Raw genomic sequence first — 25,462 nt, forward strand, 5'->3', positions numbered from 1 at the left:
TGGCCTAAATAAATGAAGTCGCACTATCTTTGCAAATAGATCACATACAGGCGCCCGCTCTATGGTTTCCCTCTTCCCAGCATCCTCAAGGGTATGCAATCCATATCCACAAAACAAAACAAATGAACACACAACATGGTTTGCATTATAAAATCGCACAAGACCTTCAAAAGCAAGCAGCTTAAACAGATGGCATTCATCTGTATTTGAGGATTTCACTGCCAAAATCTTTCCCTGGTGCAATAGGTAGGTAGGGCTGTTGTAAAGGCACTTACCTCCTCTTTCTTTTAGATTTTGCTAGGCAAGAAAATTGTTCATTACATTCTACGTACTCTTTTTCTGAGAAATGAAAACCCAGGTATTACTTGCATTCAAATGATCCAAAAACCCATTCAACTGGAACTGCCAACGGAACATAACTGCACCCATCCCACCATGTGCTTAAGCTTTACAACAGTACTTTAAAGTAAATGATCAACTTATACAACTTGTCAACATCAGAAGCAAACTAGAAAAGATATGACCTACTCAATACTCCAGTTTTCATCCTTGACCTTGACTCAAGAGACTGAAATTCTTCACAGCAGCTGCAAATCACACTTCAAAAACCAGGTCAGGTTCCTTCAAACAAATGGAAAGCAATCTTTAGGTTAGTAATATATGTAAATTACTTAACTGAAAAATCTAGAATAAAGTATACGGACTATAGAATTTGTTATGAAAGAAAGAGGGGCAGGGGGAGGGATTAATGGAAACATTTGCAAGTGATTTTCAGAAGACAAAAAGAAACCACAACCATGAATTATATTTATGCAAGCACAATGAATGAACATGTCTGGGTGAGGATTTCCTTAGCATCAGCCCACAAGGCTGGTCAACTATCGAGTACAACTTTCTTTCCAACACTCAAAACAAATCCCTCATGGAGAAAAAATAATAATAATAAGCTGATTCCAAAACTAGACAATCCTTCTGTAGTCTTTTCTCCCTCGGGATGCCGGTGGCATGCTTGTGAAAGGATAATTCGTCCTACGCCCTACAATAGAATGTAATGAGTTAAAAATTCACATCAATCCTATTGCCCGTAGAAACTATGCAGCACAGCTAATTTTGCGCTTACAAGAATAATATTAAACACAATGGAAAAGGAACTTTTTTTAACATCAATGGAAAAGAGAAACAAAAGGAAGTGACATGTCAATCTGAAAGGAAGTACCCCATGGCACACCATTATTGAGTGAACTATTTCCTGGAGAAAGTGGACCCCCAGAAAAACTGGATTCAGGGGGCTGCACCTTGATATGATTCCATTCACTACCCCGAAAAGCTGATCTCCCATGATTGAAGCATGGAAGAGATTGCTGTCCTAAACGGCTTGGTGAATTTTGCGAGACATGAGGCATGAAGTGAGAAGGCTTTGACATTGAACGGCCATATCCAGCATGCATATCATGAGCTGAAGGAGGGCTTCCCACCTCAGTGTGTGTAAATGCTTGAATAGGCCCATTTTGTCTGACATAAGTGGAATCCAGAATGATAAGAAAACAGTGTGTATAACATAACTAATTTCTTCTTCCAAAAGAAGAATACAGAACTTGTCCACAGACGACTTGTGGAGGTAAAAAGGCATCCAAAAACACTACTTTCAATAACGTAATAGCTAAGAGATGAACAATGCTAAGATTTTAACATCAACAATGAAACCATCATCCAACCAACAGCTTCCATCTTTTGTCACCAAGATTTCAAACTCATTTAGAGAAACTCAAACCAAGAGTCCCAGTTCATCGCAACACTTGAAATTCACAGCGCATACCCATTTAAACATTATGTGACTAATATGATGTTGCAACAATTACACAGATTTTAAAACAATAAAATACACACAGCTATATGCAATTGAAAATTACCCTTATGAATATAATCAAGGAAATACAGAGTATACCTCTGAATCAATGAATTGGAACTCTGGTTTGATGCCCAGTTGGATCTTCCAAAACCAACTGATGAATCACCTGAACCAAGATGCATGCCTTTGCTGAAATCAATGCTTATGGAGTTGACATCTGAACCATCCTCTTCTAGAAGAAGTTCATCACTGAGAAATGAAAAATAGATGCCACACTAACAAGTTAAATAAGCAAAAGGCTGGTAAATTACTTGGTTAGCCCAAGTAAGACAGCTATTTTTCATCATGAAATTACCCTTGGGACTTCTGGAACTTCAATGGTTAATAATTTCAAAAGTCAAAACAAATATTGAACATGCTCCAAGCAAATATACCAATAATCTCTTACACGTACAATCTAGCAAAATTTTATCGTGATGGGAAAATAATGCACCATGTTTCTCCTGAATAAGTGATTCATTTTGAGAAGTGGATGATGAAAATTACAAATCCATAAGCCGAAGAAAAAGGCATTCAGATGAAAGGCTTAAATCTAAGAGAATTGCAAAGAACCAAAAATCAAAAGGCTTAAATCTAAGAGAATTGCAAAGAACCAAAAATCATTCAAGTATCAAATTAGTTCTCTGCTAACTTATGGCTTTAAATCACTCGACTTTGGTTAGATTGATTCAGGACAAACTAATCATTTTATTCTTAACATATCGAACGTTGTCTCAGCAGATATACCAATAATCTCTTACATATACGCTCCAGCAATAATTTGATCATGATAGGAAAATAAATGCACCATGTTCTCCTAAATAAGTGATCCATTTTGAGAAGCAGATGATGAAAATGACAAATCTATAAGTGGAAGAAAAAGGCATTAATGAAAGACTTAAATATAACAGAATTGTAAAGAACCAAAATCATTCAAGCATCAAATTGGTTCTCTACAAACTTATGGCTTTAAATCAGTCATTGACCAACCAATGTCATACTAATACACTTCCAAAAATGCAATCTTGAACATCTTCAATAAACTTGTGTTCGTCTTCAAAAATAAATAAATAAATCACATTTAATAAATGGATCAGCAATCAGAACCATTCAGTGTTAAAACGTAAGAACTTTTTTTTGAAAGGGTTACAACCTAAAAACTAAGCTAAATGAGTATATCATTTTTCACTTTTCGTTTTTGAGTAGAGATGGTAGAATTCAGTTAAAACTGAAAAAAAAAAAAAGGATTTTAATTCACATTTGCAGTTTGGTTCCAAATTATAAGTAAGTTTGATTTTCAGTTAACCACCCAGCCAATTTTAGTGGGCCGCATTTACAAGGGGTTTACAGCTGCTATGTTCAAAAGTCCTGCTGCTTATTATACTTCACTAGGCCCAGGTTTCTAAGTGGAAAGCTCAAGAAAAACCCAGGTCCAGACCATGTTTAATTCACTGAAAAAAAAGGCTAAATGGAGGCAGACCTAACCCTAAGCCTCGTTGTATGGCTGGCTGTATCTCCCTCACCCTGCCTCTCAAGTCTCTACTCTTGCCTCTAAGCCGCCTACACCATCTCTCTCTAGCTTCATCTTCCCTGTCTTGCTTCTGTCCCTCTCTCACTTTGTTTTGCTTTAGTCTTTCTCACTTCATTTTGCTTTGGTGCTTCAGCTTCACTTCTTTACCTTCGTTTTGCTTCAGTCTCTATCACTGTTTTGCTAATCCTCTTGCCATTTACCTCCGAATGTGTCAACATTTTGTTTCGTTTTTCTTTAGACTCTCATCATTTTGCCTGTGTACCTTGCCATTTTGCTTTGCTTTGCCTTTGTGAACCAAACTGAGAAACCGAACCAAAATACTCTGGTTTGGTTCGGCTGTACTCTTCAGAGTTCAGTTTGGTGCCCTTTTAGATGATTCATTTTGGAATCGAACTAAATCTGCCCTATTTGTGACCATATTTTTTTTTATGTACAATGCATATTAAAGGCATCCAAAATATGAATATGAAATTATGATGTCATTGACGTTGAATTTGCATACCTGTAATTGGGATCCCAATCCCCTGGATCTGGCAATGACATGCTAGCCTCAGGCTTATCATATGTTGGTCCCACATTTTTAGGCAATTGCATGTTAGAAGGCTTGAAGGAACCTGGCATATGCTGAATGGTAGAATGACCAGCAGAAATTCCACTACCACCATGCTGCTGCATCCAATTTGCTGTGCTAGAATTTGACTGCCAGTGTGACGGTGAACTTCCAAGTACTGAAGGATTTCCCTCAGCTTGGGTAGAACTGGTACCATCAGTGTATTGTCCTTGCCAATGCAAAGCTGGCATACTCTCTTGAGAACTCCCAGAATACCCCCAACTTTTTCTTCGGTTGAATTGAGTAACTGCAGCCATTTTTCCTAAAGGTGATCCATGACAATTGCTTCTTGCTGGTGAAGTTGGACCGTAATGTCCTGGAGAACCAGCGGAAACTTGACTGTAGGAACTTGGAGGAGTGAATTGGGAGGGACTGGTGCCAAGGGGGAGTGGTGCAAAATTTCCTGTTGATGGACTCACACCAATTCCATTTTGATGTGAATATTGTATAAACCTTCGTCTTGCTTCTGGACTACTTCCAAGCATTGATAGACCAGTCTGTGCATGCATGTTCATTCCAGAAGGACCAACTGGTGAATAATATGGAAACATATTATTGCTATCCCCATAACTATTTCCGAGGCCAATACCGTCATTGTAACTTCCGTGGCTTCCTATACTACCATAACTATTACCATGTGTGTAGGGAACCACTTGATAGTGTGGGCTGTTATGAAGGGATGCCCTGGTCCTGCCTGGAATCTGCATTCAAAATAAAAGTTCCGTAAGTCTTTTCCCCCCCATTTTCCTCATTCTGCATCTCTGTGCATAAAAAAATTTGAATGTACTCAGGAAGGACACAAGCTGATGATACAAATTTGTGAAGGGACAGTAAGCTCACATTAGGAGAGAGACCAGCAGCAAACCAATGCCCACCGCCTGGGTGATGGTCCACCTTAAAATTTTGTGTAACAGGCTGAGAAAATAGAAACAGAGATCAATAGCAATTTAAAAAGAATAACAATAGTCCACAAATGAGCCTAAACCCCCACAATGCAAGTAACCCATGACATAACCAAGTACCTAAAAAATACAGCAACTGAGCTTAATCCAATAAAGAATAGAAGGGGGGTCGAGAAAAGGGGGAAATGGTTTTTTTTTTTTTTTTTTTTTGAAAAAAAAAATAGGCCAATTAGTCCTCTTTTTTGAATTTTGGTTAAAAGGATTAAAAAATTTTAAGTTGTAACCAGAAAATAAACAATATGCCAATCTTACATAGGAGCTGGTCCCTGCCCCCCCCAACAAAAAAAAAAAAAAAAAGAAAGAAGAATGAAGCCACAGGTGAGAGCCTATTCATAATCTTCAGTAAAATTGCCAAGTGTCAAGCACCAAGTGCAACCTAAGTTATCTCATGTTTCTTAATTATTTGGGAAAGAAAAATGTCAACCATAGGAAGAAGTAAATAACACACATAAAAGAGGGATAAAATGTATCAAAATCAGATTAAATGAAAGTGCTTAGTCACTAATCAGTTACAAGTAGTAATTCAGGAGAATAACAAGCCAAAGAATAGTGCAAAGCTTATGCTGGTCCAAGAAAATTCTTTTCACATATCTCCAAGCATCAGGAAAAACTGGATGATGAATACAGTGCTTTCCATCTACCTACCATGCGAGGGGATTCTGGAAGAGGCCTGTAGGGACAGGTGAAAGGCTCCCCTGTTACAAAAGGGTGTTTTGACGCCTGCAGATAAATGGGTTTTAGCTCCAATTACTGAAAGCTGTAAATTTATTATGGGCTTCTGGAGAAATCAAGTCTATGACATGATGAAATTGCTGAAAACTGGTGAAGTTAAATTACCTGGAAAGGGGACCACCTCTTTGCAGGATCAAACTCGACAAGCCCTCTTAAGAAATCAATCAAAGCTAATCTTATTTGACTCTCTGTTATTTGGTAATAAAACAACAGCCATCAGACGCAAGAAAATAGTAAAATGTCAAGGAAATTCGTTCAATAGAATAAGACGCCAAAGAGATGAGAACAACCTTTCATGATATCCTCCTGCGGAAGATTTTTTCTGTAAGGATAGTTTGTAACAATTGCCTCAAGGTTCATATGATGGAAATACTCCTTTCCAATGGATGGTTTTTTCAACTCTCTCTGAGCAGAAACCAGCAACCATCAGAGACAGGAATAGATAAACATGACAAAGAACAGGAGGAAAATGAGAAAAACACCCTATGTCTTTAAGCTCTGAAGAGGAAGATAATATAAAGTTACTTATATTTCATTTATCTGCTGATTGTGCTTGCTGTTCTGGAACTATAATTTGAATACTTACAGCTTCATATTCTTCCACACTTAATGCTTGATAAGCACTTCTGCTACCAAAGGAAGCTTCACCATTGTCTACATTGTGGACACTTCCAATGCACTTAAAGAACTTGCTTGTATTTTTGGCCTCCTTTAGTAGATAATCGGGGGGTTGTCCACTACAACAACAAAATCACAAATAAAAGGTGGTTGAAAACGATTGCCAAGTAAATGTGAAATAGCTACATATTCACAGCAATATTAGAAAATTACGCACAAAAGCGTAGCACTGCCATACACAAGGAAATGGTTTGTCTAAAGATAGAAAAAAGCAATGTGGAGACATAGGCAATACAGAGAGAATTTTTTTTTAAAAAAAAGAAACAAAAGTATCGAATTCCAAATGTTAAAGCGTAATTTTTGGTTTTCAATTGCAAATCCATAATTGATTTCAAATAAATTCCAGTTGAAATGAATTCCACTATTTGCTACTGAAGAATTTTGGAAAAATTTTGAGTATTTTTGTATTTCACTCTTGATCTTTACAATTGGTCTATATGACTATTTATACACAGAGAATCGTATCTAAACAGGAAGCAAATAATTAAATAATAATTACAGAGATAATTAAGAATCCTAATCAGATCAAATCAAATCTCTAGAATCAGTTAGGATTAGTAAATAAGTCAACACTCCCCCTCAAGTTGGTGCAAAGATGTCACACATACCCAACTTGCAAATCAGATTATGGTAGATCTTGTTGTTAAGCCCTTTTGTAAACACATCCGCAAGTTGTCCCGTAGAAATTACATGAACTAGGCTCAAGACACCGTCTGTTAATTTTTCTTTAATGAAGTGCCGATCAATTTCAATGTGCTTGGTTCGGTCATATTGGACTGGATTTTGTGCTATACTTATAGCAGCTTTATTGTCACAATACACAGTTATATTGTCTCTCTCGGACAATCTCAACTCTTCCAATAACTTCTGCAACCATAAGAGTTCACATACTCCTTGGGCCATTGCTCTGTATTCTGCTTCCGCACTTGACCGAGCAATAACACTTTGTTTTTTGCTCCTCCAGGTGACAAGGTTCCCCCCACAACTGTGGGGTAGCCAAGAGGTGGATCTCCTGTCATCGAGAGATCCTACCCAATCTGCATCTGTAAAAGTTTCAATTCGGAAGTGACCATGTTTGGAGTAAAGAAGCCATTTCCCTGGCGCAGACTTTAGGTATCTCAAGATGCGAAGTACAGCTTGCATATGAGTCTCGCGAGGGTCGTGCATGAATTGGCTGACTAAGCTAACAGCATAGACTATATCCGGTCGAGTGTGTGAGAGATAAATCAACATTCCTACCAATCTCCGATATCTTCCAATATCCACGGACTCACCAGTTCCTGCTTTCAGCTTGTGATTACTTTCAATGGGAGATTCTGCTGGTTTACACCCCATCATACCAGTTTCTTCCAAAAGATCCAGAATGTACTTTCTTTGGGAGATGAAAATTCCTTTTTCTGATCTAGCCACCTCGATACCTAGAAAATATTACAGTTTTCCCAGATTTTTTATTTCAAATTCCTGGGCCAACAACCTCTTTAGTTGAGCCATTTCCTCTTTGTCATCACCTGTCACCACTATATCATCCACAATAAGAAGGGTGATCTTACCCTTATGATGTTTGATAAACAGAGTGTGATCAGCATTGCTTTGTTGGTAACCAAAAGACATCATGGCTCTGCTAAACCTGTCAAACCAAGCTCTGGGAGATTGTTTTAGCCCATACAAAGCCTTTTTTAACCTGCACACCTTTCCTTGTGTCTTCTCATCAGCGAACCCAGGAGGAATTTCCATGAACACTTCTTCCTCTAAATCTCCATGGAGGAAAGCATTCTTCACATCAAACTGTCGCAAGTCCCAGTCTAAGTTGGCTGCGCAAGATAACAAAACTCTGATTGAGTTCATTTTTGCAACTGGGGCAAATGTCTCTTGGTAATCCACTCCATAGGTTTGGGTGAATCCTTTAGCAACCAATCTGGCCTTAAACCGTTCAATTGTGCCATCAGCTTTGTGTTTCACTGTGAACACCCATTTACAGCCAACGAGTTTCTTCTTAGGTGGGAGAGTGACAAGCTCCCAAGTCTCATTTTTAGCCAATGCTTTCATCTCTTCAATCATTGCTTTCTTCCATTTAGGATCTGCAAGAGCTTTTTTCCAATCCTGTGGAATAGACACAGAGGAAATAAACAAGGCAAAGACTCTATAGGAAGGAGATAAAGATTCATAAGAAACAAAGTAAGAAATAGGATGTTTAGTGCAAGATCTGACCCCTTTTCTTTGTGCAATAGGTTTATCTAAGTCATTGAAACATTCAAGAGTTGTGGGTAACTCACCAGAAGAAAGAGTTGTGGGTAACTCATCAGAAGAAAGAGTTGTGGGTAACTTACCAGGAGAAGATTCTTGACTCTGAGTAGACTGCATAATGGCTTCTTCTGCCTTATCTCTCCTTGAATACCTTCTCAAATCTGGCTTGTCCAAACGACCAGTTCTCTCTCCCTGATTGGACATCTCCCCCTGTCTACTAGAACTCAAACTTTCTAGTTGAACCATATCATTCAGAATCACAGAATTCGGGATCACCTCTTCTTGCTCATTATTCTCCCCCTGAAGAGGTGAGTGGGTGGTACTGAAGTAGGGTTCAGTTTCTCGGAAGGTAACATCCATACTAACGAAGTATTTCCTAGAGGGAGGATGATAACACTTGTATCCCTTCTGTGTTGGAGAATACCCAACAAACACACATTTAAGGGCCTTGGGATCCAGTTTTCCTGCCGTCCTAGTATAGACAAAGCAAACACACCCAAGTACTTTTGGTGGAACAACGTATGAATTATTCCCTTGTAGAACTGCCAAAGGACTCATAAAGTCAAGGGTCTTGAGAGGCATTCTATTGATAAGATAAGCAGATGCAAGAATTGCATCTCCCCAATATGTTTTGGGTAGATTCATGGCGAACATAAGAGATCGAGCTACCTCCAATAGATGTCTATTTTTCCTCTCAACAACGCCATTTTGAGCACTAGTATAAGGACAACTAGTCTGGTGTATTATCCCATTACTCTCCAAATAGGCAGAAAAGCTACTATCCATGTATTCTCTTCCATTGTCAGTTCTCAAAATTTTCACCTTAGTATCAAATTGAGTACAAACCATCTTATGAAAGGATTGAAAACAAGAAAAAACATCACTTTTAGCTTTAATCAAATAGACCCAAGTCATTCGAGTGCAATAATCAATAAAGGTGACAAACCATCGATTACCAGATAAGGAGACCGTTTGAGTAGGCCCCCAAACATCAGAATGAATAGTTGCAAAAGGAATTTGACTTTTATTATGACTCAAAGGATAGGATGTTCTAGTGTGTTTAGCATACTCACAAGCATCACAAAATAAAGAGCCAAACTAGGTTTTAGCATACAAATCAGGATATAGTTTTTCTAAGACAAAAAATGATGGATGCCCTAACCGCCGGTGCCACTGTATTATTTTCCGATTGACATCCTTATTTTCTCCAAAACAGGCTTTAGATATCGAAAAAGCCGGATCACCCTCCAACATGTATAAGCCATCATGCAGCCTACCATTGCCAATCATCTTCCCTGTGCGAAGATCCTGAATAACACAATGATCATGAAAGAATTCAATTTTACAGTTAAGAGCATTGGTGATAGCACTGACAGATAAAAGGTTGACAGAAAAGTGGGGAACATGAAGGACAGATGATAATTTAATGTTGGATGTGCAAATAACAGAACCTGTTCCGGATATGAGAGTAAAAGAGCCATCAGCAATTCTGACTCTATCTTTGGTTAGAGAAGGAGAATAATTGAGAAAGCCTTTATAAGAGCCTGTCATATGTCTATTCGCACCAGAATCGATAATCCATGGAACATTATTAAAAGATGAAGCATTACCTGACTTTACAAAGTTAGATGTAGCACAAGAGGATGAAGAGGTGTCAATATGAGACAAGAGGCGCTTGAGACTCTGAAGTTCATTAGGGGAAAGAAACTCAGTCGTTGTTGTCTCCTTAAAGGGCTCCTCCACAATTTCTGCTAACTTAGCTTGATTTCTAGGTACCTCGTTTTCCTCCACGACCTCTAGTGGGACGACCATGTAACTTCCAACAAGTCTCTTTGGTATGCCTCGGTTTCCCACAATAGTCACAGTGTAAGTGATCTTTCTCAGAAGTAGGAGGCTGTGGTGTGCTCAAACTAGTAGTCAACCCAGCCTTTTCAACTGGTGCAGTATGGAGCATAGCATGTCGACGACTTTCCTCTTGTTGAACATGAGCATGGGCCTCTTCTAGAGAAGGAAAAGGATTTCTTCCCAACACTTGAACCCGAATTGGATCATATTCGTTATTCAACCCTGCAAGAAAATCATAGACCCGCTCCTTTTCAATCATTCTTCGAAATTTGACTGCATCTCCAGTGCAGTCTGCCTGGAAGTCTTGATGGTAATCAAGCTCCTGCCATAAGCCACATAACTCAGAATAAAATTGAGAGATAGTCATTTCTCCTTACTTAGTACCATGGATCTTATTCCGAATATCATAAATTTGGGCATCATTCCCAATCTTGGAATAAGTTAAGGACAAAGCTTTCCATATTTTTGCAGCAGTATCAATTAATAAATAGGACTTAGAGATATGAGGTTGCATAGAGTTCAGTAACCATGTCATAACGAGACAATTATCCGAGTCCCATTGAGGGAAACCTGGATCACTCTCATCAGGTTGCTTTTTATTATCAGTGACATAACCCTGCAGTCCTCTAGCCTTGATAAACAACAAACAAGACCTTGACCAAGCAAGATAATTGGTTCCATCAAGTTTTATGGGACTAATTTGCAAGGAAGGATTGTCAGAGTTAGGAATCGAGACCCTTTTACCTTCTGCCATAGTAAAGATTTATGAACAATGAAAGAATAGGAGGTACCCAAGGTTGTACACACAAGAAAGCCCAATTGATTCACCAAAAGACCGGGTAACAGCACGGGAGGGCCGGAAAGATGGTCGGAATCGTCGCCGGAGTGATCGGAGAGGCGAAACAATGACAGACGATGGGTCACGCGCCGGGAAGGAGTGGCGCGTGAGCCTCACGTGCAAGCTTTTCCGGCGTCGGAGCTCGTCGATCGGCCGGCGGCAGTCCGGCGGTTCTCCTGGTGCCGGCGGTGAGAGAATAAGAGGCTCCTAGATGGGTTAGTACCAAAAATGGTAGATCTAGGGTTTTGAAACCCTAAAAATGAAAAATTGAATTTGGACCCAAAAAACCAGGAAAAGGCTCTGATACCATGAAGAATTTTGAGAAAATTTTGAGTATTTTTGTATTTCACTCTTGATCTTTACAATTGGTCTACATGACTATTTATACACAGAGAATCGTATCTAAACAGGAAGCAAATAATCAAATAATAATTACAGAAATAATTAAGGATCCTAATCAGATCAAATCAAATCTCTAGAATCAGCTAGGATTAGTAAATAAGTCAACAGCTACGATACAACCTAATATACAAAATTTAACTAAATTCCATATAGTTTATGTTTAGTATAATTTACATAATTGAAATTCATTTGTCTTCACTTCCTAAAGACCTAAACTATAATCAATAATAAAGTTAAAAATTTATAGTTTTCTACTCTATTAAAAAAACTTATACCTAAAAATTTTATTACAACCAACAAACATATAAACCAATTAATAATATATTAGTAAGTATAAAATAAATTCACGTCTCATAATGGAGGGAATTTATATAATAATATAAACAGTGTCATTACTGAGTATAAATAAGGTGAAATAATTCGAATATGGATAATTATGAGAAAATTTTTTTATATGGGCATTTTAGTCCAAAAAGTGTTGGTATGTTAATTGTGTAGAATTCATTTTAAATTCTATCAAATTTTATAGGAATTGATTTTAGCTACAACTAATTGATTCTTTTTTTTCCCAAACCAAACAACAAAAGAAACACATTGGAATTCTACTGAATTCAACAAAATAGTGGATTTGAATTGAACCAAATATAACCTCCTTAACAGATATGAGGTAATTCAAGAGAGTTGGAAAACCATTATTGAATTGCAAAAAGTAAAAAAGCAGCTTTGTAAAAATGTCAAATTAATTTTAGCTTTTTAGTTACCAGGAGAAAAGAAAAAGACTTACCCAAGTATTTCAATCATTCTCCTCAAAAGATCAAATTCTGAAGCTCCAGGGAAGAGCGGCAATCCTAAAAACAGTTCTGCAACTATGCACCCAAAGGACCACATGTCAATAGCAGTAGTATATCTGGAAAGGGCTAAGGTTTGATTTTCATCATAAACAGAAACTTTTACTCAGAAATGAAAATTCAGTTCTTTATTCAAAACTCCATGAACATTAAACCATTAGTTACTATCCAACACATCCACTAATCTGGAAAATATTAGGTTTGACATATTGAACTGATTTTGTGCTCCATACTTAAAAATCACATAATAGTTACTACAAGTCATTTTAATCATTAATGAAAATCTGACTACCGGTGAATAGAAAGGGAAAAACAATCGTAATAGAAGTACAATTACAAACTGCAGCTGCAATTTAATTGCAAGAGGTGCTTAAGTTTAGAATTAAGGATTGATCAGATGCTGTTATCCAAATTCAGGTTGAAACTCTGCCTTGTTTCTAGCAAAAAACAAAACTTGTTTCAAAGGACAGACAGTGGAACGTTCCTAGAAGAAATACTGAAGTTATTGAGCTAGCAAATTAAAAGTTTGAACTATTTCCAAATTAACTAAAAATAACAATTCGTCCACATCCACATGGACAGATGCAAACAGAAAGCAATAAGTAGAAACAACAAAACAATAATTTGATTCAAAAGGATACTGATACCCAAGGAGAACTTCAGGTGACCTGTAGTAACGACTCTGCAGAATATACAGAAATATGCAATTACAAAGCCTTCCATGTGATGATAACAAAAAATAAAAATTAAAAAAGAAAGTAAAAAAAAAAGCATAAATGTGAACCTGGATGTAGGAGTAAACGGTGCGATCCTCCATACATGCTGATCCAAAGTCAATTATTTTAATTTCTGCTGGCTTCACACTGTTTTTTCAAGGTACAACAATTCCAATTGAACAGAAACAAAGACCCATTATAGAGTTTGTGATCAAAACTCAAGAAAAGTAATTTACCTTGTGCATAAAAGAATGTTTTCTGGCTTCAAATCACAATGAATTATCCCAGCATCCTTTAGTAGAGCCAATCCACGTAAAATCTTTCAGAAAAACATTGGAAAGGGTAAGAAGAATATGAGTAACTTCAAACATGATGCAAAATTACAGAAAATTTTAACTTCTAAACAGAATTTGCGTTACCTGTTTAGAGAACAATTGGACAATGCTCAGTGATAAGCCCCTGAATTGATTTATCTTGATAAGCTCATACCTTATAAAATGCATGCATAAAGGTAACGAAAGCATCTTCAATTCAGCCCCTCAAATGTACAGATACTAAGAGATTAAAAATAGGTAGTCTTCCATAACTTACAGATTTGTGTCAAGCAATTCAAAGCAAATGCATAAATGCCTCTGAAATACAAAATAATCATATATACGAACAATGTGGTGCTTATCTTCAGGATCATACTTTTTGTTTAACTGTAATGAGCAAAATAAGCAAACAATGAGTACAAATATTATAATTATTGGGGGATATATAATTGAAGGTCATTACCGTTCTCAAAATAGATACTTCAACTAGAGCCTGCTGATAGTAAGCTGGTTGATTTTTAATAATCTTTACAGCAACAAAGCTGTTGGTTTCTGCAAACCAGCATTTAGCAACCTGTCCAAAAGTTCCATGGCCAAGAACATCTTTGACAATGTATCTGTGAATGTGAGGTATTAGGCAGGTCATCAAGAAAAACTTGAAATTATATTTTGGGAATAGACAAAATAGTTAGTTAAAATTTAAATCTCAATCTGTAAAAAATTACAATATCACCTAACTTTTAGTTTGGGTTTCAAATTTCACAATTATTGAATTTCTTTTTCAAATTACTCTGCATCCATGGTTTGTTCAACAAATTTGGTTTAATGGTTGAAGCACCATAAAATGAGCTTAAATTTAAAACACATGCAAGACACTAGGAATAGCTAAGCATTACAAAAGAGATAAGAGTCAGATATAAGATAAATTTGTTTAATTGTAGTTCACATATTAATTATTGTTATTCGTAAAAACTGCACTCAGAAATGCCAAAAGTTTTCTACAGGCCTCCAATTTTAAAGTATTCACTGAAAAAAAAAAGATCAAAATATTGAGAATAGAAAACTGAAAAAGGATTTAAAAGTAATGGTTTACTAAAGTTTAGGGTTGACATTGTAATATTTTAAAGCATGGTTTCAATGGTAATCATTCCAAAAATTTAAGCTGCTAAATGCACTTATCCCCAAATTTTAACTACAATTTAATTGTCCCCTACAATCTTTTCTCACATAAAACTTAAAAAGAAGATGAACAATGAAGTAGAACATCTATAATGATATTCAAGCTTTAGCCTTTAGAAACAAACCATAAATATAAATCAGGTTTCATGTATATTCATCAAGCTTATATGAGCCAAAATATGAAATGAGGAGGATTATTTGATAGCTTGTTCACAGACCATGGTTGCCATAATTCTCTCTTTCTTTTCTGGTTCTCCATACTCTTCTTCATTTATTGTGCTCTTTTTCCATTTTTCTATTTTCTATTAACACTACTATCCATCATTTCGCTGTTATAGATTATCCAAGCACCATGCTTTCAAATCAGTCCCCAAAAACCCTACTTGTTAGCCTATCTTAATTTCTCCAATCACTAGCCACCTTCAACCTATCTACCTTCAGTTCCAGCAGATGTCCCTTGAAAGATAGCCGACAACCTTTTCAACTACCAAGATTGTACAACACCAAGTACACAAAACATGGTTTTGAGAGTAGGAGAAAATCATGAGGAAATAAAAATGGCTATCATGAGCGAACCTTCTCTGGGTCTCTAGATTGACCAACGCACAATTTACAGTCAGAATCAGATCAGAATTCACATTGTCATAGCCATCATTCAGGACTCCAATTGATGGACTAGTCAGATATCTTTTCGGATTTAATTCTTCAGAATACTTGAACTGGGGATTGCATATTTGATATGTCTCAACTATGTCTTTAGTTAGTCTTGCCACCAACTGCACAAATTAAAAGCTATAAGTCAGAATAAAGATCTGTTTCAAATAATTTTGACTCAAGAGTGCTTAACTAATTAAGCAAGACAGGTCAACAGAAGTATGATGAAGGTAGACAAATTCAAAGATAAAACAGAAGTTCAATGGACTGTGGCATAAAGATAACAGGTGACAAAGCAGAAAGTATATAGACACAAACTGTGACAGAGGTCAAAGTATAGATCACTATATGCACTGTAATTGGCAGCATCAACCAAAAATCCCATTCACACGACAATGTTGATTTCTTCAGACCCAATAACTGAAGAACTTTGGATGGCCTTGTGTCCTAGTTCAAAATCTAACACTAGCCACCCACATGATTTATGGATAATGTCAAACATGTACATGATAGTCAATATACAAAGTTATACATCATAAACCAAGTCAATTTGGATGCCATGTGAAGTGTCAAAAGTATATTTAATTATTTCCCTAAAATTTCCTGATCAAGTATCAACCACAACGATGTTTGATAATGATCAAGTTTTCCAGTCGCACTTGTTGTAAATTAAAGATCACTCACCTACAGGTTTTATCAAACCCAGGTCAGATCCCAATTTAATCCATCTACATGTGCACTGAAGACAAAAAGGACTGAAACCCAAGGTTTAGCAAAGGAGGTTAGGTAACCCAAAAAACCCTGCTTCTCCAACAGTCATCATAATAGTTCGTCCGCTGCTCTATTATTTGCCTCCTCTAGAAGGATAAGAAAAACTTGGAAAAATACCTTATGCAATGTTTGGAAAGAAGGAAAGAAGGGAAAATAATGGATAGAAAATCATACAGGAAACTATTTTACCCTGTATGGGGAGGCATGGGGAGAAAGGAAAATAGAGCGGAAACAACACATAAATTTTGAGCTCACCAATTTTATCCTGTAAAAGTTAGAAATTTACATTTTATCCTTTATTAAATATATTTTTTATCTAGAAAGTAAAGATCAAACTTGTAATTTGGAAAACTTTCATTCACTTTTTCTTTCTTTATCTTCTTCCCAACCAAAGGAAGGAGGAAAATATAATTCTTCTCTAATCTTGCTCCCCATTTTCCCTCGTCCCACATTCCACTCTCACAAAAACAGTAAAAAGACAACAGTGTCATAGCCAAGTGTGTTAGGGCCTTCATGAGACCAAAATAGCCTAAATTAACAATGTAAAAACCACCAGAATACCAACGAAAAACAGATGGGCCTAGCTACCAAGAAACAAATTACAAGATATATGCAGAGACCATGAAGCCCAAAATAATAAGTAAAAACTACAATTCAATTTAATCCTATGGAAGTCAATTCCCCCTTAAACTTCTATGATCTATTTACTGTCATGAAATGATAACAAGGTATATCATAATCCGCTAACCATTCAACTCTTTAACTCTCTATATTTTTTTTTCAGGCGGATTTCTTTTTTAGAAGATACATAATGGTAAAGCATCACTGAGGAACCACAAAATCCTGTCAATAGCAAATCAATCAATGACAACAGAAATTTTTGCATCCACTCTAACCAAAGACTGCAATGCCAAAAATCTTATCATCCTATCCTCATACACAGGGGAAAAAGAAAAAAAACAAACTAAGCATCATTAACATTTGAATCGTCCAATTTGAACTTCCTCTTGAAATTCTTCAAACTCATTATCAAAATGCCCCAATCTAGTCTCTACCTTATTATTATTGCAATTTTAACATGATCCAGAGATAATTACAGATTTTAATACTATTATCTCTTTACTCGATTCATGCTTAGAAATTTTGGATTTGCAAGATTCTCTTTCCAATGATAACCCTTTTACTATTATTTATGATTTTCTGCTCTTCTCCATAGTCAATAATGTCCCATGTTCAATCTCCTTCAAAGAACTGAATCTCAAGTTCAAAGTTCAAACTAACTGCCCTTGGCTACACTTATCCACGTATGTACAATGGTCCTCAGTTATTCCAATATCCGTGTAGCATGCGCTACTCATTTTGTATAATTTTTCCTCCCTTTTCTAAAATAGTTTGAATTCTAAGGATCATGCTTGCGATAAGACTTAATCCAATAAACCAGAGAAATAATCCAATGAAATTTTCAATGAGATTTATGGTGACAGTGAACAGTTTGGATTAGCATCCAATCTTGTAATCAATCAACCTGTTCCCTTGCACCTGAAGGTATTCTATCTGATTCAGGTTTAAGGATCCTCTAAACAAACTCCTTTTTTATTAGGGTTTTGCATAATTCTCCTTTTGAATGTTTGTGAACCAGATCCAATGAAATTTAAGGTTTGCAAGACTCTCTTCCTATGGTCTCATGCTCTGGAGAGTTCACAACGGCACCACCGGACACTTCCTCTTATTCAAAAAAATTTTATGAAATAGCATCTATATGTTGCCTTTTTCACTATGTCCTCTTTGAAGCTACTCCTGATGGCTTATAATTCCAAATGGTAAATAGTTAATGTCTTTCCATCATAACCATATCAAGGCAGGCAATCGGGCAGTTGCATATAAGCTTTCTTCTTATTTATTTTCTTCTATCAAACATACAGTTGCCTCTTCGACATCTGTGTTTTAAACATTTTGTAAATACATATCTAAACTGTTGCCACTGCGTTGGCATCAATTCCACATATAATGGATTCTTCAACTAAAAACGAGTCCAAACTCTATCATTAAGGCTCTCAATCTAATGCCATTCATATCCAAATCCTAAGTTTTCGATTGATATACCTAACAACAAAAATGCTTAAATTTAATATGCAAACTCAACCCACCACCTCAGAAACCAGCATAGGTATCGGAATAAAACAAAGAAATCATAAATAGCCAAATAAAAAAGCAAAAGATACCAAGAAGAACACTCACAGGCCTTCTCACAGCAACGCGCAAAGCTTCTGCCTTGTCCTCAGGATCACTCGACGGCATGTACCGCTCAAATGCTAGCTGCCTGGGCCGCCACCGTAGTGAAGACGCTTCCAATTCTTGCGCTTCATTAGCGCTTAGCTCATCCATTGACCTCCCAAAATCGAAAAAGAACAAAAAGGGCAAAGAAACCCCAACAATCAAACCCCTATCTGGAATTGCTCCATTGATATATGAATCAACAAACGAAGCCCCACCAGAAAATCAGATTTATCAGGTGTTGAACAGTCCAGTTGGAATACCCAATTGCTGTTGAGCAGAGAACTGGAAGAACCCACCAACAGATTCTAATCCCATATCTCTGTCATTCACTTACAGGAAGTCAAAAGCACAAAATCGCATTACTCGATCCATGAAAATGAAAAAGATTCAGCAATGGATTGGATTTGGATATGAATCGATCACTGTTTGGTCTTGATAGATAAAAACACCCCAAGCAAAAATATTGATTAAAGAAAAGGCAAGAGAGATCAAAATTACTAGACGATAAAGGGGACGAAAATTATAAAAATTAAAAAAAAAAAAACAATTTATATAAATAAAAAGACAAGGTGATTATATAATAAGAACAAAGGAGATTAATTGATGAATAGAGACAGGATTGCAGATGGTGTAGAAAGAGATAGAGAGGAGACGTTTAGAGAGAGAAAGAGCTGGCGAGAGAAAGAGCGAGTTATTTTATATATATATTTATCTATATTTATATTTGTTGCTGCATAGGGGAAGTGTTCTTTGTTCCTCAAGATTTGTTTGTTTATAAGAACAGCCGCAGGCACTGCGTTTTTTTATTCAATTATTTATTTTAATTGATTAATATTAATGTTTAAATGTTTTATGAATGTATTTTTTATCTTGCCACGTCAGATATGTGATTAGTTTACGTGTAGGCAGTCGGCACTGGGAAAAGCTTCGGCAGACCACAATATTCCACTCAAATTAAAAAATTTAATGGAATTGAATTAATTTAAAATTTTAATTTAATTTTTTATATATTTCCGTTCAATTCAGCTTTTAATTTCAAAAATTTTAATTATTTTGATTCAATTTGATTTTGATAAAAAAATTGAAAAAATCGAATCGAAATTGATTAGTGATAATAATATATTTTTTTAATAATATAAAGAAATTAAATTATATTAAAATTAAAATATTTTAATTAAATTTTAAAATATTAAAAATAAAGTATAAAAAATAAAAAAAATATTAAAAATTGAAACCGATCAAACCGAATCGAACCGAATCAGATCGGTTCGGTTCGGTTTGATTTCTGACTAAAATCAATTCGATCCGATATTCATAAACCCTAAAATTTTAATTTTTGGTTTATTCAATTCGATTCGGTTTTGAACCAAACCGACCGAATGCTCACCCCTAGGTTTTTTACTTCCTGCTAGTATAGTTGGTTGGGTATGCATTTATCCATTTGAATCGCCCCAATTTTTCAGAGCTTTGGGCCTAAGTCTTGTATTTATAAGCTGTGTGGGTTATTGCTCTGTATTATTTTTGGGCGTTAGACCTGTGCAAACTCCTTTTTTTATATATAGAATATTTCTTTTAATAAAAAAAAAAAGGCTAATCTCAATTAAAATAAAAAATTCACATTAATATAATTAAATTAATTTTTTTTACTAATTATATTATTTAAAATAAAAAAATTTTAATTATCTTAATTTTAGCTTACCATTATTTAGTCAGGTTGCAAGACATACAGTGGAGTACATCCTGGTCATGAATTCTACTCTTAACTTCTTCGCCCATTATTTTTTATCTCTTTATAAAAAAATATTTTAATTTTAAAATATATGTATTCTTAAAAAAATTTAAAATCATTTATTATTTTGCAGAGTTTATTTAGTTTTCTATTACAAAATATCATCATTCTAAATGAAACCTAATTATTAAATTTATTCTCAAATACATCATAATACTTTCAATCATCAGCAATCGACATACAAAAAAATTTCCTTTAAAATAAATATTAAATTTAACTCTCATAAATTATTTTTCTCATTTTATTTTTTTCTAAAATGAATTCTCTTAAAACAATTACATATAATATATTTAATGATGGAATCGAAATACATAATTATTAATTTTGAAATATAACAAAAGATTTTTACCTAATGAGCGAATAAATTAAAATGTATTGATTGCATTTATCAGTGTGTGTGTGAAGTTCAGCGAGTGTAGAAGAAAATTACAAAAAAAGTGGAATCCTTATCGTTTGTATTTATCCACGAATAGGTGGAAATGTAAATGCCAGAAACAAGAGCGGCCACAATCGGAACTGCTATGGTACCGCCACTAGTTTTCAAGGTGCACAGGTGCGACCCGGAGCTGATCATCCCAGCCAAGCTCACCCCTCACGACTTGAAACCCCTATCGGACATCGACGATCAAGATGGCCTCCGAGTACAAATTCCACTCATCATTTTCTATCCTTATCATCTTTCAATGCAACGACAAGATCCCGTTCAGCTCCTTAAACAAGCACTTGCAGAAGTTCTGGTGTTTTATTATCCATTCGCTGGCAGGGTAAGGGAATGGCCTGACCGAAAGCTCGTCGTGGAATGCACCGGCCAGGGTATTTTATTCACTGAGGCGTATGCTGATGTTAGTCTTGATCAGTTTGGGGATATGCTTTGGCCGCCGTTTCCATGCTTTGAGGAATTACTATTTGATGTGCCTGGCTCTTCTGGGATTCTGAACAGTCCTCTGCTGCTTATTCAGGTACTTTATTCAGAATTATTCTATTCTTTTATTAGGACAAAAATCGTTTGTTTTATGAACTTCCAATTTAATTCACAGATAGATTTATGGGTTCTGTGATTTAGTATAAAGTCATGTTATCTAGAAAAATTATTGATTGGATTTAATTCATCTTCAATTATAGAAATAAAAGGCATCATCTAATAAATGTATAGATCAGTTAATGAACATATAATTCAGGACAAAATATATTGAATTTAATTGAATTTTCTGAAAAATTTTGTTCTCCAGCAGAAGATCGATGAAGATGAAGAGTAATGTTGATAAAGAGTAAAAATGGTCCATGGTATGATCGTTAGTTTGCATAACAGAGAATCTGAAGACAAAATAAGGGAAAGATGAGAATAGAAATAAGGAATAATTAATTTGAAAAAAAAAAAAGAGAGTTTCATATCAGAATTTAAATTAAAATTGAAATAATTAAGGTATTTCGGATTTTAGAATTTGACTGTCTCAAAGATTCAGACAATTAAATGCATTCATCCATATAATTATGCATTTTACACAAAACAATTTTAGAAGGAATGGAATTGATGCTTGTGACTTACCAGCAATTTCAAGGAATAGTCGGGTTTTGGACTTCTTGGGGTGCCAAACCCAAGCTATACTAGCATTTTAGGAAAGGACAATAGAGTTCTTCGGAGATGTGATTAACTACTGTAGAAGGCCATGTGATCGACCAGGCTTTGTCGTATTTTTCTTGTTTTGTTTTCTCCGCAAAATTTTATGGATCTCTTGGTTCTGATTTTGGCATTTGGTTGTGTTTATGTGTTTTTTTATTATCGGGTATTTTTTACTTGATTTATCCTATAAATCGGGTGTAATTGGAGTATGATCAGGTTTAATCGGATTTATTATATATTTTTTTTTTATTATTAATAAAATTTTGTTTATAAAAAAATCTACAGAATTGGTTGTTAAGCAGAGAATGGAATGAAATAAATGGGTTGCTATAAGAGACCCTACGAAAGTTGGAAACCATTGCTATTTGGCCGTTGTAATATATAAAAGCTTATTAATTAGTTTTTTTATTTTAAAAATATATTAAAATATTTATAAAATTTTAAAAAGTCTATTAATTAATTTTTTAATTAATTTTAGATATTAAATTTTATAGAAAATACTAAATTATGCTCGATATATAGATATTAATTAATAGATATTTTTACAAAAATAATAGACCAATAAATGAGTTTTCTCATCATACAGCGACTAAAACCATTAAAACTGATGAAATGACTAATTAGTAGATTTTTAAAATTTTGATATTTTAATATATTTTTTAAAAAATATTATCTATCGAATGGGTTTTTTCATATTTTCATATTATTAAATGGTATATTTATCTAAAAGTCAGGGGGAAAGAAGGGAACATATTAAACAATGGCTTTCAATCTCATTGTTTAGTGAATTTTGATGTGTGTTAGATAAAATATTTCTTTGCTCAGCTATTATAATGATTTTATGTAGTGAGTGATTCTCTGCGTGATGTCATGGAAGGAGTGATAAACACGGTTAGGTCCTGTCGTTGGATTTACTGCTCTCTTTTTCTTTACATTGGTATGAAATTATATATAGGCAACTTCTCTTTTTTTTTTTTAATAGTAATTTGTTAGTTAGTTTTTAATATATTCTTATTTAGCAATGAGCAATATGAGTGGAGGTTATATATATTAATAAAGATAATATAGAATTTGTGGTTTTTAACTTTTTTAATTATTAATAATTATAAATAGTTTTCCTTATTAGTAGATTTTTGTTGAGTCGGCATGATGAATTTTTTATTCTTTAGTGTAGATGAAAACCTTTTTTGTTGTCTTTGGTCGATGATGCAGTGGAGTTAGCGCAGTTCTTGGTAAGATTTATGCTCGTACCATTGCTATGTATTTACATATAATGTGCCAATAACACAGGTGACATGTCTCAAGTGCGGAGGAATCATCACAGCCATTCGTATGAACCACACTATTAGCGATGCAGCAGGATTATTACAATTCTGGTCAGCAGTAGCGGAGATGGCCCGAGGAGCTACGGCACCCTCAGTTCTTCCAGTATGGGAGAGACACCTTCTTACTGCCCGGAAACCACCGCGTATAACATGCACACACCATGAGTACGATGATTTGGTTGACACTCAAGACAACATCTCTCTTTCCGATCAAGTCAAGGACCATCGCTCCTTCTTCTTTCTGCTCACTCAAATATCCTCACTTCGAAAAAAACATGCACCCCCTCACCTCAGTCACTGCTCTAGGTTCGAAATATTAGCTGCATGTCTCTGGAGATGCCGCACCATTGCCCTTCAACCAAACCCAGATGAAGAGGTGCGTATAATATGTATCGTTAATGCTCGTAGCTGCTTTAAACCTCCTATTCCTAAGGGCTACTACGGCAACTGCATTGCTTACTCGGTGGCAAAAGCAAGAGCAGAAGATCTCTCAAGGAACCCAATAGGGTATGCATTAGAATTGGTAAGAAGGGCCAAGGCAAATGTTACCGAAGAGTACATGCGATCTGTGGCGGACCTTATGGTCCTCAAGGGCAGGCCTCGGTGTACAATGGTGGGTTCCTTCCTGGTTTCAGGGGTAGCTCGAGCCAGGTTTGAAGGTTGATTTCGGATGGGGAAGAGCTGTGTATGGTGGCCCTGCCAAAGGTCATGTGGCTAGCTTTCATATAGCAACTAAAAATAAGAAAGGTGAAGATGGGATTGTTGTTACTTTATGTTTGCCAAAGGTTGCGATGGAAAGATTTGTGAAGGAGTTGGATCAGCTGTTGAAGGACCAGCCCTTATCAGCTTTGTAAGGAAACTGAAGTCTCAAGTGTGCTACAGAATGTGAACCATTGGCTTGTGTTCACACAAGATTTTTGAGGATGTGAGGAGGAAAGAGTGATAGATATTTGAAGATGACTACGACGTACTCAATTTTTCAAACCGCTGTTTTAATATCATCATGGTGACTGATGTGTCCCCTTTAATTTAAGTTGTAAGGAAGATGCCGTTTAATTCCATTACACGCAAATAGCAAGAAACATCATATGGCCATGAGTTAGCACAAGTCAAATACACATAAAAAATACCAAAATCTATCCCAACAAGCAATTTCTCCTCATGTGGATTTTTTTTAAAAAAAAAATAATTTAATAAAATAATCAAATTGAAAAATTATTATTTTTAAATAAGTATTCAAAACGAACTTATTGAATTAATTAATGTTTAACCAAATAGATCCAACTGATGATTAAGTTTTCCTATAATAATAATAATTAAAAAAAAACTGATATTGTAGATTCCGTTTTGTAATTATGATTCAATTTGATGCAGTTATTTTCTAGGGTTTTTTTTTTCTCCCCATATTTATGTGATGGGTTCATCACATTTATTCTTAAACCCATATTTTATAAAATATTGAATTTTGTGATGATGAATTGGGGGAAAACGTGGGAAGTAAGAAGAGACGAACTGGATTTTTTTTTAACTAACTGATAACTTTTAATATTAAAAAAATATTTTAATTATTTGATAATATAAAAATAATAGCATGTTATCCATAATTTACTTTATGATATTTTTAAAAACATTTAATTTTAAACTCATTTATCAAATGGAAAAATAGAGTATAAAATGGAGAAATTTATTATTTAATATTTATATTATGTAAAAATTTTTTAAAAAAATCTATTAAAACATTCATAAAATTTTAAATTTAATCTTTTTATTAATTTTAATTTTTAAATATTTTATAATTTAATTTATATAATTTAAAAAAATTATTAATTGATCCAAATTTTGTAAAATTTACTAATTATTTTATTTGTTCATATTTTTTTATTATAATTAATGGATAAAATAAATAAAAAAATAATTATTAAACTTTTAAATTATAAAAATATTTTCATATATTTTTTAAAATTAAAAAATTAATTAAAATTTTTTTATATTATAAAAATCCGATGGGCAACGGTGGAACATGGAGAAAAAGGATGGACGACTGACCAGCGATCACTATTGCTGGTCTTCGGTATTAGTCATCCCCTGCAACTTCTTCTTCTTATTCAAGATGTTCAACGGAAAATCCCATCCCCATCACTCTCCCACTTGCCACTATACATTTATTTTCTTTTAATTTAATTTTATATTACATAAATTTTATTTTATTACAGTATTTTATAAATTAAAAATATACTA

At 34.9% G+C, this 25,462-nt stretch overlaps 1 protein-coding gene and 1 pseudogene across 3 annotated transcripts; one reads left to right on the plus strand and one right to left on the minus strand.

The window, feature by feature from the left end:
* Positions 1–787: 787 nt before the first annotated feature.
* On the minus strand, positions 788–19,218 carry LOC110621895 (dual specificity protein kinase YAK1 homolog). Of its 3 annotated transcripts, none has more exons than XM_043960065.1 (18): positions 18,451–19,216; positions 15,364–15,563; positions 14,072–14,225; positions 13,886–13,995; positions 13,714–13,783; positions 13,531–13,613; positions 13,363–13,441; positions 13,220–13,260; positions 12,515–12,637; positions 6,310–6,460; positions 6,014–6,128; positions 5,829–5,911; positions 5,637–5,711; positions 4,870–4,944; positions 3,922–4,730; positions 1,946–2,098; positions 1,229–1,512; positions 788–1,036 (listed from the first exon to the last, which is right to left on the minus strand). In XM_043960065.1, exons 1-18 carry the CDS (start codon positions 18,595–18,597, stop codon positions 960–962), a joined length of 2,829 nt encoding a protein of 942 aa, XP_043816000.1. In that variant the 5' UTR covers positions 18,598–19,216; the 3' UTR covers positions 788–959. The 3 variants fall into 3 exon arrangements, with proteins under 3 accessions (XP_043816000.1, XP_021621869.1, XP_021621870.1); XM_021766177.2 differs by having other exon boundaries at positions 1,217–1,512; positions 18,451–19,214; XM_021766178.2 differs by lacking the exon at positions 1,229–1,512 and having other exon boundaries at positions 18,451–19,218.
* Positions 19,219–20,677: 1,459 nt separating this feature from the next.
* LOC110623364 lies at positions 20,678–24,308 on the plus strand (annotated as a pseudogene).
* The last annotated feature ends 1,154 nt before the right edge of the window (positions 24,309–25,462 follow it).

The sequence above is a fragment of the Manihot esculenta genome, chromosome 9, assembly GCF_001659605.2.
Source record: "Manihot esculenta cultivar AM560-2 chromosome 9, M.esculenta_v8, whole genome shotgun sequence".
Taxonomy (NCBI): domain Eukaryota; kingdom Viridiplantae; phylum Streptophyta; class Magnoliopsida; order Malpighiales; family Euphorbiaceae; genus Manihot; species Manihot esculenta.